The sequence below is a fragment of the Pelobates fuscus genome, chromosome 4, assembly GCF_036172605.1.
Source record: "Pelobates fuscus isolate aPelFus1 chromosome 4, aPelFus1.pri, whole genome shotgun sequence".
Lineage (NCBI taxonomy): Eukaryota > Metazoa > Chordata > Amphibia > Anura > Pelobatidae > Pelobates > Pelobates fuscus.
In genome coordinates this window covers 112,942,666-112,955,097 of record NC_086320.1, presented here as the reverse complement: position 1 = coordinate 112,955,097, position 12,432 = coordinate 112,942,666, and the positions used below count along the sequence as shown (strand labels likewise).

At 43.1% G+C, this 12,432-nt stretch overlaps 1 protein-coding gene across 3 annotated transcripts in view; it reads left to right on the top strand.

Moving 5' to 3' along the window:
• MIB1 (MIB E3 ubiquitin protein ligase 1) overlaps positions 1–12,432 on the top strand; it is a 79,266-nt gene that overhangs the window by 36,646 nt on the left and 30,188 nt on the right. For all 3 annotated transcript variants that reach the window (XM_063451486.1, XM_063451485.1, XM_063451487.1), the window contains exon 12: positions 9,962–10,113. In XM_063451486.1, the coding sequence (XP_063307556.1) occupies positions 9,962–10,113 (152 nt within the window). The remainder of the gene's footprint in view (positions 1–9,961; positions 10,114–12,432) is intronic.

Sequence of the window (12,432 nt, the reverse complement as noted above, 5' to 3'; positions counted from 1 at the left end):
GTTAAAAGCCACAGTAAATAGTTTTATTATTTCATTTTAAGGCTGTGTCCAATTATGAGGATTCAGTTTAACCCTAACCGGATCGTGGATTTGTAAAATTTGTTTTTGGGTTTTCCAATATGAGTGTGTATCTATCTAGAGATATAGCGATATATGCTATGTAAATAAATGGTGACCATTACCTAGAACGAACCCTAGTAACTTTTATTTTTCTCTCATCTTTCATTTGTTTATGCCCTTGCTGTGCAGATTTGTCAGGTTGTTGTGTTTTTTTTTTTTTTTGTGTGTTTTTTTTTTGTGATTTAAGCAGGGCTCAACATTTTACTTTGCCCATAACCAGTGAAAATGTATTTCTGGCTACTAGGAATTCACCTCTGGCAATTGTCTGATGGAACCTTCAGACTTGCAGTAGCAAGTAACTTTTAAGGCCTGACTATTTTAGGCTCTAACGTTTAGCTGTCCTAATTGGAATTTTGACAGACTGATATGCTGAGCTGAGCTGAGCCTCATTTTGTGCAGTATAGTATCCCACAAATTGTATTACCGTTGTGAACAGCTTTCAACAGTACCATAGGGTCAATGTTGTTGACATTGGAGAGTCATTCAAGTTCTCCAAAAAAAAACCACATCCTTAATTCCTGCACCAGTTTTCTTCCCAAATCTTTCCAAGCTCTAACTTCATCCCCCATTTCATTAATAGTACATGCGTGTCCTTGTGACCTGGTTCCTTAAAATATATTTAAATAATTATCCATCATCAAAGGATACTGTAACTTCCACAATGACCGGCTGTGAATGCTGGCGGTGGAGGTATATATTTGCTGCTGCTTTTGTCAGACCACTTGCAAATTGACAAAAACTGGAGCACTACAGCTAAAGTCTCTTGGCACCACAGCAATAAGCTAAATTAACACAAATGGCCTGGGGGCATTTTTGGCTTTTGTCAAAAAATATTCTCCAAATATTTTCTTCCTTAACCCCGTAAGGACACATGACACGTGTGACATGTCATGATTCCCTTTTATTTAAGTTTGGTCCTTAAGGGGTTAAAGACATAATCCAAGCTGGAGTTGACTCATCTGTTTTTAATCCTTCTCAATAGTATGTAAAATAGTAACAAAAAATAAGATAAGTTCCTGCATTTGCTGCATATTTCCAGGCTGTACAGCTTCTGCAGGGATGTCTCACCAAGCCAGACGTATATTTCTGACACTACAGTGTTACAAACATCATTTAGGTGGCTGGTCCATCTTTGCCCCCCTTAAAAAGGTAATAAACGTACCTTTATTCCATTGCTGCGTGGGTCCACCAGCGTCCGCTCTATCCCGATCTGCCTTCTTGGCCGAGATCATCAGAATTGACTATCTATGGGAAAACATTACATTGGCTGAGATTGTCAATTCTGATGATCTCAGCTAAGGAGGCAGGGTGGGAGGGTGGAGCCAAACACTGCGATGGCCATTGAACATCTCCTCCTAGAGATGCATTGAGTGAATGCATCTCTATGAGCCAAGTTTAGCGTCTCCATGCAGAGCGTGGAGACACTGAAAAACATGCAGCACTGACCCAGGAACCACCTCTAGTTGCCATCTAAGTGACTGCCACTGGAGCTGTCCATAGGCAGCAATATAAACACTGCCTTTTCTCTGATAAAAGCAACAAAACCACTATAGCACACTGTAGTGGTTATGGTGCTTTCAATCTTATGAATAAAAGCATTGTACTGGATTAGTGACTTTTTGTGCCTGGAGCGGAAACTTTTGCTGAGCTTAAATATGAAGTTTGAATTTGTGTTTCTGGTTTTATGCTCCTGACCTCACTTTGTGGCCACATATAAGATCCTCACATGCATTGATAAACTGGGCATTTTACATACGTAAAATCCATATTCATGAGCATGTTGAATCCCTGCGATACAAGGGATCACAGCATGTGCTATGAATCTTGGTTCACAGGTAATTATTTCAATGCATAATGGACTACAAAATGTATGTATCTCACTGGCCACACACGAGGAGTATGTCACCCAGAATTTCAGGGCAGCAGCAGATAACAAAAACCGTATTGCCCTGCTACAGTCTGTAATGAATGCTGCCGCCAGACTGATTTTCCTCTGTAGTCGCTCCTCTCACACCTCACCCCTCTGTCAATCCTTGCATTGGCTTCCTGTATCCTATAGAAGTCAATTAAAAGTGCTAACCAATACCTATAAAGCACTGAACAATCCTAGCCCCTTTTATATCTCTTCACAGATCCATAGGTATGCCCCTTCTCGGTCTCTCCGCTCGGCCCGTGACCTTATGACCAACTCACGCTTGCAGGACTTCTCGCAGGCGGCTCCCTTCCTATGGAATAGCCTGCCTACCGCCATCAGACTCTCCCCTAGTCTTCAATCGTTTAAGAAGAAAAGCTTATGGCCTCCCAGAGTAACCTCTACCCTACATACCTGTCTCTTGCTCTCTCCCAAAGAGCAGCACTTTACTCTCTCCGCCAGCTCTGCTTCACTCCCACCTTATTTGATTGACATTTCCTGTCCTAATGTGTTTTATACCCCACCTCTTATAGAATGTAAGCTCGTTTGAGCAGGGTCCTCTTCAACCTATTGTTCCTGTAAGTTTTCTTGTAATTGTTCTATTTATAGTAATTGTCGTATTTATAGTTAAATCTCATAATATTGTAAAGCGCTACGAAATCTGTTGGCACTATATAAGTGGCAATTTTATTATTAATATTAATAATAATAATAATAATAATAATAACAAAACACAAAGTAAAACCTTAAAAAATCACCATGAAGCTTTTAAACATTTTTAATGAGATGCTTGTGTGAGAGGTATTTTTTATTTTTTTTTATTTACTGTAATTATTATTTTCTAATTATTTAAATTTCTTAAATAGAGAGGATATGCAGAAACATTGTCATTTTTCCTCTTCTCTTGTATGCATTCTCTATGTTTATAACAATGACAAAGAACCTAAGATGGAGGCACCCAGTTCAGGAAAAAGAGATGTGTATTTCTATACTGATCAGCCAGAACATTAAAGCCAGCTGCCTAGTATTGTGCAATCTTAATACACTTAGTATCCTTTACCTGGAAATATTTTAGACAATAGGAAACCAGTGCATCAAAAGCAAAAACTTTGTTTTGTAGTATGGTGTTTAAACTGCTTTGAAAAAAACAAAACAAAACTTAAACAACTTTTAAAGGGAGACTCCAGGCACCCAGACCACTTCTGCCCATTGGATTGGTCTGGTGCCAACTCCAACTACCCTTAACCCTGCATGTGTAATTATTGCAGTTTTCATAAACTGCAATATTTACCTTGCAGGGTTAACTCCTCCTCTAGTGGCTGTCTATCAGACAGCCACTAGAGGGACTTCCGTGTTCATAGAAGCTGAAAAGTGTTTTAAAACGACGCTGGACGTCCTCACACTATGTGAGGACTTCTAGCGTCGTCGAACTCCCCATGGGAAAGCATTGTATAATGCTTTCCTATGGGGAGGTCTAATGCGCGTGCGCGGCCATTGCCGCGCATGCGCATTAGTTCTCCCCCGCCGGCTGATGTTGGTGGGTGCGGAGCCTGAACCAGCGCCGAGGGACATTGGCGCTGGACTCCGGTAAGTCACTAAAGGGGTTTTAACCCCTTCAGCAACTTGGGATGGGGTGTGGGAGGTAGAGGGGGAACTAGAGGGTCCTGAGGTGCCAGGAAAACAAATATGTTTTCCTGGCACTGGAGAATCCCTTTAAGCACCATGACCACAACAGCACTCTTTAGTGGTTATGAAGCCTGGAGTTACTGTTAGAAATCTAATTATTTTCAAATAGTTTAATGCTTACCTGGGTTCACCTGCATGCCTGTCGTCTGGCCTCTCTTCAAAGCTATCACTAAAGAAGGAGTTTCCCTTCTGTTACATCAGGTAACATCAGGTTTTTCTGTCAACCAATGAATTCCACTCAACGATAGATATACTTTCCTTTCCTCCAGCACATTTCCTTCACCCTTCAAGTATGCAACTATAACGTCGATTCTGAAAAAGCCCAACGTTGACCCCCAACTCCCCATCAAACTCCCCCTCTATATTGCTACGGCCGTTTGCCTCCAAAATCCTTGAGAGAATTGTGTATGCGAAATTGACAGACTTCCTCGAATCCAACTCTCTGCTTGACCCGGTTCAGTCTGGATCCGTGCTCGTCACTCTGTTGAAACAGCTGTGACCAAAGTATCCAACAATTTAATCGCTGCTAAATCTCGTGGCCATTACTCTATCTTAATTCTCCTTGATCTTTCTGCTGCCATTGACACTGTTGATCATAAACAGCTTCTTCTTATTCTCCGTAATCTCAGTCTACGAGATACAGTTCTCTCCTGGTGCTCCTTCTACCTTTCCCAGCGCTTTTTCAGTGTTTCTTTCTCTGGCTCTGCCTCTTCTCCCCAAACTCTCTCTGTTGGTGTTCCCCAAGTTTCTGTCCTTGGTGCCCTACCGTTCTCCATCTATACTGCCTCCCTTGGTAAACTCATCAGCTCCTTTGGCTTCCAATATCATTTGTATGCAGATCACACACAAATCTACCTGTCCTCTCCTGATCTCCCTCCGCCCATCTTGACTTGTGTCTCTGACTGCCTATCCACGATTTCCAACTGGATGGCTGCTCACTTCCTTAACCCCTTAAGGACACATGACGTGTGACATGTCATGATTCCCTTTTATTCCAGAAGTTTGGTCTTTAAGGGGTTAAACTCAACCTGTCCAAAACAGAACTTCTGGTCTTTCCTCTAGGGATGCACCGAAATGAAAATTCTGGGCCGAAACCGAAAATTCAGGATGCCCTTGGCCGAAAAGCGAAACCGAAATTGGCTTTTTTTTCTTCAAATGATTTTTTAAAAAGTGTTTTACTAAAATTTTATTAATATTAGACTTTTTGATGAATTGAATTAATCTAATATGAAAAACTTCCCTTCTCCCTTCTCTTTTAGTGGTCCTCCCCTGCTTAATGTTCCTCATCCCTCCCTCTTTTTTGTGTTCTTTACCCCCTCCTCCCCAGTCCCATAGTGTTTTTCTCTTCCCCCCTCCCCTGTCTCATAGTGTTCTTTCCCGCCTCCCCTGTCCCATAGTGTTCTTTCCCCCCTCCCCTCTCCCATAGTGTTCTTTCCCCCCTCCCCCTGTCACATAGTGTTCTTTCCCCCCTCCCCCTGTCACATAGTGTTCTTTCCCCCCTCCCCCTGTCACATAGTGTTCTTTCCCCCCTCCCCCTGTCACATAGTGTTCTTTCCCCCCTCCCCCTGTCACATAGTGTTCTTTCCCCCCTCCCCCTGTCACATAGTGTTCTTTCCCCCCCTCCCCTGTCACATAGTGTTCTTTCCCCCCTCCCCTGTCCCATATTGTTCTTTCCCGTCTCACCTGTACCATAGTGTTCTTCCCCCCTTCCCAGTCCATAGTGTTCTTTCCCCCCCTTCCCAGTCCCATAGTGTTCTTTCCCCCCTCCCCTGTCCCATAGTGTTCTTTCCCGCCTCCCCTGTCCCATAGTGTTCTTTCCCCCCTCCCCTGTCCCATAGTGTTCTTTCCCCCCTCCCCTGTCCCATAGTGTTCTTTCCCCCCTCCCCTGTCCCATAGTGTTCTTTCCCCCCTCCCCTGTCCCATAGTGTTCTTTCCCCCCTCCCCTGTCCCAAAGTGTTCTTTCCCCCCTCCCCTGTCCCAAAGTGTTCTTTCCCCCCTCCCCTGTCCCATAGTGTTCTTTCCCCCCTCCCCTGTCCCATAGTGTTCTTTCCCCCCTCCCCTGTCCCATAGTGTTCTTTCCCCCCTCCCCTGTCCCATAGTGTTCTTTCCCCCCTCCCCTGTCCCATAGTGTTCTTTCCCCCCTCCCCTGTCCCATAGTGTTCTTTCCCCCCCTCCCCTGTCCCATAGTGTTCTTTCCCCCCCTCCCCTGTCCCATAGTGTTCTTTCCCCCCCTCCCCTGTCCCATAGTGTTCTTTCCCCTGTCCCATAGTGTTCTTTCCCCTGTCCCATAGTGTTCTTTCCCCCCTCCCCTGTCCCATAGTGTTCTTTCCCCCCCCTCTCCTGTCCCATAGTGTTCTTCCCCCCCCCTCTCCTGTCCCATAGTGTTCTTCCCCCCCCCTCTCCTGTCCCATAGTGTTCTCCCCCCGTCCCATAGTGTTCTCCCCCCCGTCCCATAGTGTTCTCTCCCCCCCCCCCCCGGTCCCATAGTGTTCTCTCCCCCCCCGGTCCCATAGTGTTCTCTCCCCCCCCGTCCCATAGTGTTCTCCCCCCCCTCCCCTGTCCCAAGTGCAGTATTCTTGACTTTTCATGTTATCATTACTATCTTTCACTGTGATATATAATAATTTGAATTGTTAATGCAAGCATGTCTGTTAAACTATGCACTACAAAAAAAAAAATTTGGCAGCCAAAATTTTGGTGCATCCCTACTTTCCTCCCTCAGGTGTTGTTACTCCCATGTCTGTCTCCCTCCAAGTCAACGGCGCCACCATCACCTCTACCTCGCAGGCTAGCTGCCTAGGTGTTTTCGTTGACTCCGACCTCTCCTTCACCCCTTATGTCCAGTCGATTGCCAAATCCTGCCGCTTCCATCTCAAAAACATAGCTCGCATTCACCCCTATTTAACACCAGACACGGCTAAGGTGCTGGTCCATGCCATTGTTCTTTCTTGCCTTGACTGCTGCAATCCCCTTCTCAGTGGTCTTACGTGTTTCCAGATTGCACCGCTGCAATCTATAATGAATGCGGCGGCAAGGCTCATTTTCCTGTCTGCCCACGCCTCCCCCTCTGTCAGTCCCTACATTGGCTTCCAGTTAGATATAGGTCTCAATTTAAGACTCTGGTGCTTGCTTACGAGTCCCTACATAATGCTGCTCCAACCTACCTATCCTCCCCAATACACAAGTGTGTCCTGTCGAGGCCCCTGCGTTCTGCCGAAGACCTATGGCTATCCTCTGTCTGTACTCCCACATCTGATGCCCTTCCCTTCTCCGTTAGACTTTCTCCCAGTCTCCACTCCTTCAAAAAATCCTTGAAAACACACTTTTTCAGGAAAGCATATAATTTTACATAGTTACATAGCTGAAAAGAGACTTGCGTCCATCAAGTTCAGCCTTCCTCACATGTTTTTTGCTGTTGATCCAAAAGAAGGCAAAAAAACCCAGTTTGAAGCACTTCCTATTTTGCAACAAGCTAGGAAAAAAATTCCTTCTTGACCCCAGAATGGCAGTCAGATTTATCCTTGGATCAAGCAGTTATTACCCTACATTGAAAGATTATATCCTTGAATATTCTGTTTTTGCAAGTATGCATCTAGTAGCTGTTTGAACATCTGTATGGACTCTGATAAAACCACTTCTTCAGGCAGAGAATTCCACATCCTGATTGTTCTTACAGTAAAAAAGCCTTTCCTTTGCCTTAGACGAATTTAAACTGTTAGAAGGTTTTCCTCCCCCCCCTCCCCCCATGTCTCCTCTCCCCCCTCCCCCCCATGTCTCCTCTCCTGCAACTGTCAAAAATAACCAAAGTTCTCAGTAAATACTTTTCTAGCAACCTATTTCATTACCCCTACTTATACCCTTTGTGTCACTATAACCCACTCCCTCTAGCATGTAAGTTCATTGAGCAGGGCCCTCAACCCCTCTGTTCCTGTGCATTCATTTGTCTGGTTACAATTACATGTCTGTTTGTCCACCCATTGTACAGCACTACGGAATTTGCTGGCACTATATAAATAAGAAAATAATAATAATATTTGGTTTAGTGACCAGTTTAAAATGGTTTACTCTAAACAGTGTGATAGTACAAGGGAATTTCTGGCATCACAACAGCTGCAGCGCGCGAGTAACTACTAACAGTGCTTAAAATACCCTTGTAATGGGGGGCGGGGCCGGGCCACCGAGCTGAGCGGTCGCAGGACAGATCAGCTCCTGCTAAATATGACCTTTTAAGCCTGTAAACCGTGCTTTTGGAGGGAGTGAATAGCACACAACTGCGACCCCAGATGTCTACGGGCTACCAGAGCTGAGGAGAGGCTTGCTCTTGGAGTTTTAGTCCCTCAGGGGAGAGGTCCCTGCGGCAACAGGCGAGACCTTACCTGGCGGTGAGTGGAATGGACGGCCGCTGCACCACTATCCTGCCCACTGGAGCCCGACGAGCACAGATACCATCTGCAGACCCGGTCCCGATTTCCCCCCCCCCCCCCGGTGATCCCGGTCCTCACCCTAAAGCTGCACTCGGAGACACCACCGTGCACACCCCAGGCCTAGATCCAAGATGGCGGAGGCCATGTGCGCAGATGCAGAGCCTGAAGCCCCGCACAAGCACACGCTGCAGCCTGAATCTTACCGCCTCAGGCAACCGAGGAGGCATTCTGGCGGAAGCTAGAGGAGAAGCAACAATCTGCAAACTCACAGCTGATTTTGGTTAGAGAGGGAGATGGAGAGCGATGAAGGAATATGGAGCCGCGCACACAACATCGCCCCATCTCACAGCACCCTCACGGCACCACATACCAGTGGAACTACAGCGGCTAGAGGACAGCAGCTGCCATGGGAACGACCCCACACAGAATCATCACACATGCTTCACTCACTGCATGCTGACATATACACACGAGCATGCTATCATCGTTTCAGCTATGGACTGTGCCTTCCTGGCTTACTCTCAGTCAGCTACACACCCAGCTGGACAATTAATACACAGCCCGCACAACAGATGCAGGGGTGAGGAGATTAACGCTTACGAGCAACGGACAGACACAGAGCGATGACCCAGCAGACAATTAATCTTAAACATTCAGCGTAAATAATAGCATCTCTCCAGCAAAATCTGTGTGCCTTTACTTTCCATGACCTGCTGTCACTCTTCTCATATATCACACTGTCTCTCCCTGACATAGGTTTAGACTTACTGCAGCTCCATTCTACACTTAACTGTTTAATACTACATAGGACTCTCGGATGTTATCTCTATCTCACACACTGAACATGGGCTAATCCTTTAGACTACAGCTGTATGATCTCTATGTTCTCAATGCATGCAGGACTCGATGTTTAAGAAGCTAGTCTATTCACAGACACACCTGCCTTGCAAATTGTAGTCTGATGTCACTTGTCTGAAAAGTCTAACAAAAAAGCCATAAAAGTCTAATTAACCACTTAGACACAAGAGTATAAGATAGATGAATGTGTACCTTACTGACACTATAGCTAATTAGCCAAACCACACTAACCTGTTTAACTGACAAGTATACTATGCCTACACTACATATACTGTCACCAGAATAACCTAAATATAACCTCGACAATTAATCGCATCATACTTAAAAATGTGCTTTATAATCGAATGCCTCTAAATGTTACGCTTTGTATAATCGTATGTTTGTCACTACTGTTGGGGCATTGACAAAACGTCACATGCACGCAAAAATAAAGAATTAAAAAAATAAATTTAAAAAAAACCCTTGTAATAACAAAAAAAAAAAGCAACTGACATACAAGATACAGAACATTGAAACTTGTTAAGGAGAAAATTCCATCTCTGGGTTCTGGAGACATCCATGTCAATCTTGTCTTTTGGCCATGTGGTTTATAATGCCTCCAGAACCCCTCAATGGCATCATTTCCACATAATAAAAAAGCAACTCTGAAAGTTTGTGATCTTTAGTATTTTTTCTACTATGTATGACATATGCAAAAGTAGTTATGGCATGCTATTATAATGTCTCTGGTTTAAAAAAAAATAAAAAGTGCAGTTGTTGTCATAATTTAGACACAGTGATTGGTATACTGCTAAAATATGTGAAATATAAAGACACTTAATAAACAATTCCTACTTTGCACTATGCATACATTCTTTATTAATAAGCTATGATAAGGCATGTAACATGATGCCAGTGACTGATTGGCATTATCTAATACTCAGGGTGAAATATGACAAGCATTGTCCTTTTCCCTTTGTAGGATTCCGAAGGCGATACTCCTCTTCATGATGCAATAAGCAAAAAACGAGATGATATATTGGCTGTACTGCTAGAGGCTGGAGCGGACGTTACTTTCACAAATAACAATGGATTTAATGCTCTCCATCATGCTGCATTGCGGGGAAACCCCAGGTAATGCTCACATTTAATATCCTCTATCGTAGTTAAAATAAGTAAGTGAATGCTGGGGTCTTTGAATCTCTTGCAGTATGCTGGTGCATGCATTGCATCTTTTCTGTGAAACAGTTGGCTTTTTGGAATTGATGTGTAATGCTAAGATCTTACTAGCAAGGAAATATTCTTAGTCACAATGTAATTCCCCAGGTGCTGGGTTGCTGTACTGAGACAGGAAGACAGTGCTAGCCAAGACAAGTTTATACCCTCTCCCCTCATCTTCTGATTAACGTACAAAATCTGGCACTAAGGAAGAATATATATAATGATAACCTTTGCTAACTATGGATCACACAGAATAGGATGAGGTCTATTAAATCAGCTATGTCATATAGTGGTATATTTAGGGTTTATTCACCAATCTCTGAATTAAGTTGTGGATGGCAAAATCTAGGCAAAAATAGCTGATTTAGATGAATTCTCCAAAACTGCTCTAGTCACAGCAAAATTAGATAGATAACACAAAGCTATACAGTTTGGAGCTTAATAGTGTTGAGGGGTGCAAGTAGGACATTGTTCCTAAAATGCTTGCCTGTGTCAGACAGACCTTCCTGTCCATAGCTTCATTTAAAATAATTCTAAAGAGAAATGAGAAGCAGCCCAGGGTTGTATAATTAAAATGTGTTGCATGTTAAAATGTGTTACTAGTGTGCTTTATCTTAAATTTTAAATTTAAAATGATAATACAGCCCCTTCCTCGATAAATTATTTTCAGGAAGGAAGGGGCGGTGTCCATGGATCTCACTAGTGAAACTGAATTTAGCACATGCGCTAAGTGTCTGCCTTTTTCCAAATTATAGCATTATTGTGTTGGGAGGGGACTGAAGCACAATTTTATTATCGTAATGATGTCTACATGTATTTATTCCCCCCCCCCCCCCCCCCCCCCCACTTGCTATAACATTAGCCCACTCTACCCTATTTTTGCTTCGCAAAATAATTTTGCAGCTAGTTGTTTAATCTGCACATATGATACAGTTATATCTGTACTGGTTGAGAATATGATGATGTTTGGATCCGCTGTGTGTCAGGAACGTAAATACACCGTTATAAAGTTTGTGACTGTTGTTGAGAGACTGTTTGTACGGTCTGAATAAAGCAGACTCATTCCTTGATGACTTTCCATGCTGTCTTTGAATGCTTCTGTGTACTATTGACATATTTCGTTTTAAAGCTCGGTTACATTTTATTGGATTTGTGTGCCAAACAGCTCTTTATCGTGTTGGAGTTTTAAAGCTGTTGTTCTGTAAACTCCATTGGTGATTAATATCAAACGGGGGCAATAAAGATAAGTCAGGGTTTTATCACTCTGCATTATGTATTCATTCAGCTGATATTTACTGTGAGAATAGTCTGGCCTCTTACGACTGGTCCTCATTTTGATGGCAAATTACTTACTTTGGTTTGGCTTCTAAAGTGGATGGTGTTATATATCTGTATCTATCTATCTATCTATCTATTTATATTTATACTTCAGGGATAAACACATTTTATTTGTTGCTAAAGTGCATACGTTAGAAGAAATAGTAACTTTAAATCTACAATTCCAATTTTATTGTGATATTTTATAGCTCTTCAGCGGCCAAGTTCTCCCATTCACCCCATATTTCCATCACATGTAATAATTGAGTGCCCGATTGTATACTTCAGTGCTGCCTATTTAACTCTGTAAGCATTTGACACCCTTATTGTTCTAAAGGTTTATTTCTCAGCTGCCCTCCCAACCCCTCCTGAAAATGGGCCCTATCTCTTTGCTGGATAATTCCCGATACTGTTGACTACATTTGCTTTGATGCCTTTCAGGTGTAAAGCGTCAGTGCATCAATGGAGATTCTCTGTTGCATCATCTGGCATGGTTTGGTTATCCATGCTTTCACCTCTCCTTTATTTGTAGTAGGACAGTTATCGGGGCTGAATAAAATGGGAAGTGTTTCTTTATATCTTTTTAAAGCGTGACCGTTTAATGTGATGCTACAATTTTAGATTTTGTTTTAGAGGAGATTATTGGATTACAAGTGCTTTGGCCTTGTGAGAGCAGTAGTTTGTAATTCTCGATATTATAAACACTGGTATAATGCATTTTTTTTACGTTCCAGTGAAGGAGATAATTCCTGCAAAAGTGTAAAGCTATGGTTCTTAACCATTTGTTAGTGTCCCAAATAATGTGTGATGACATTATCACTGCAACTCTCAATTCATATGTACAACTGACACAGTAAAGCATGCCTCAGGTGCAATGCAGTATATAATAAATACTTTCTGGAAAAACATCTTTAT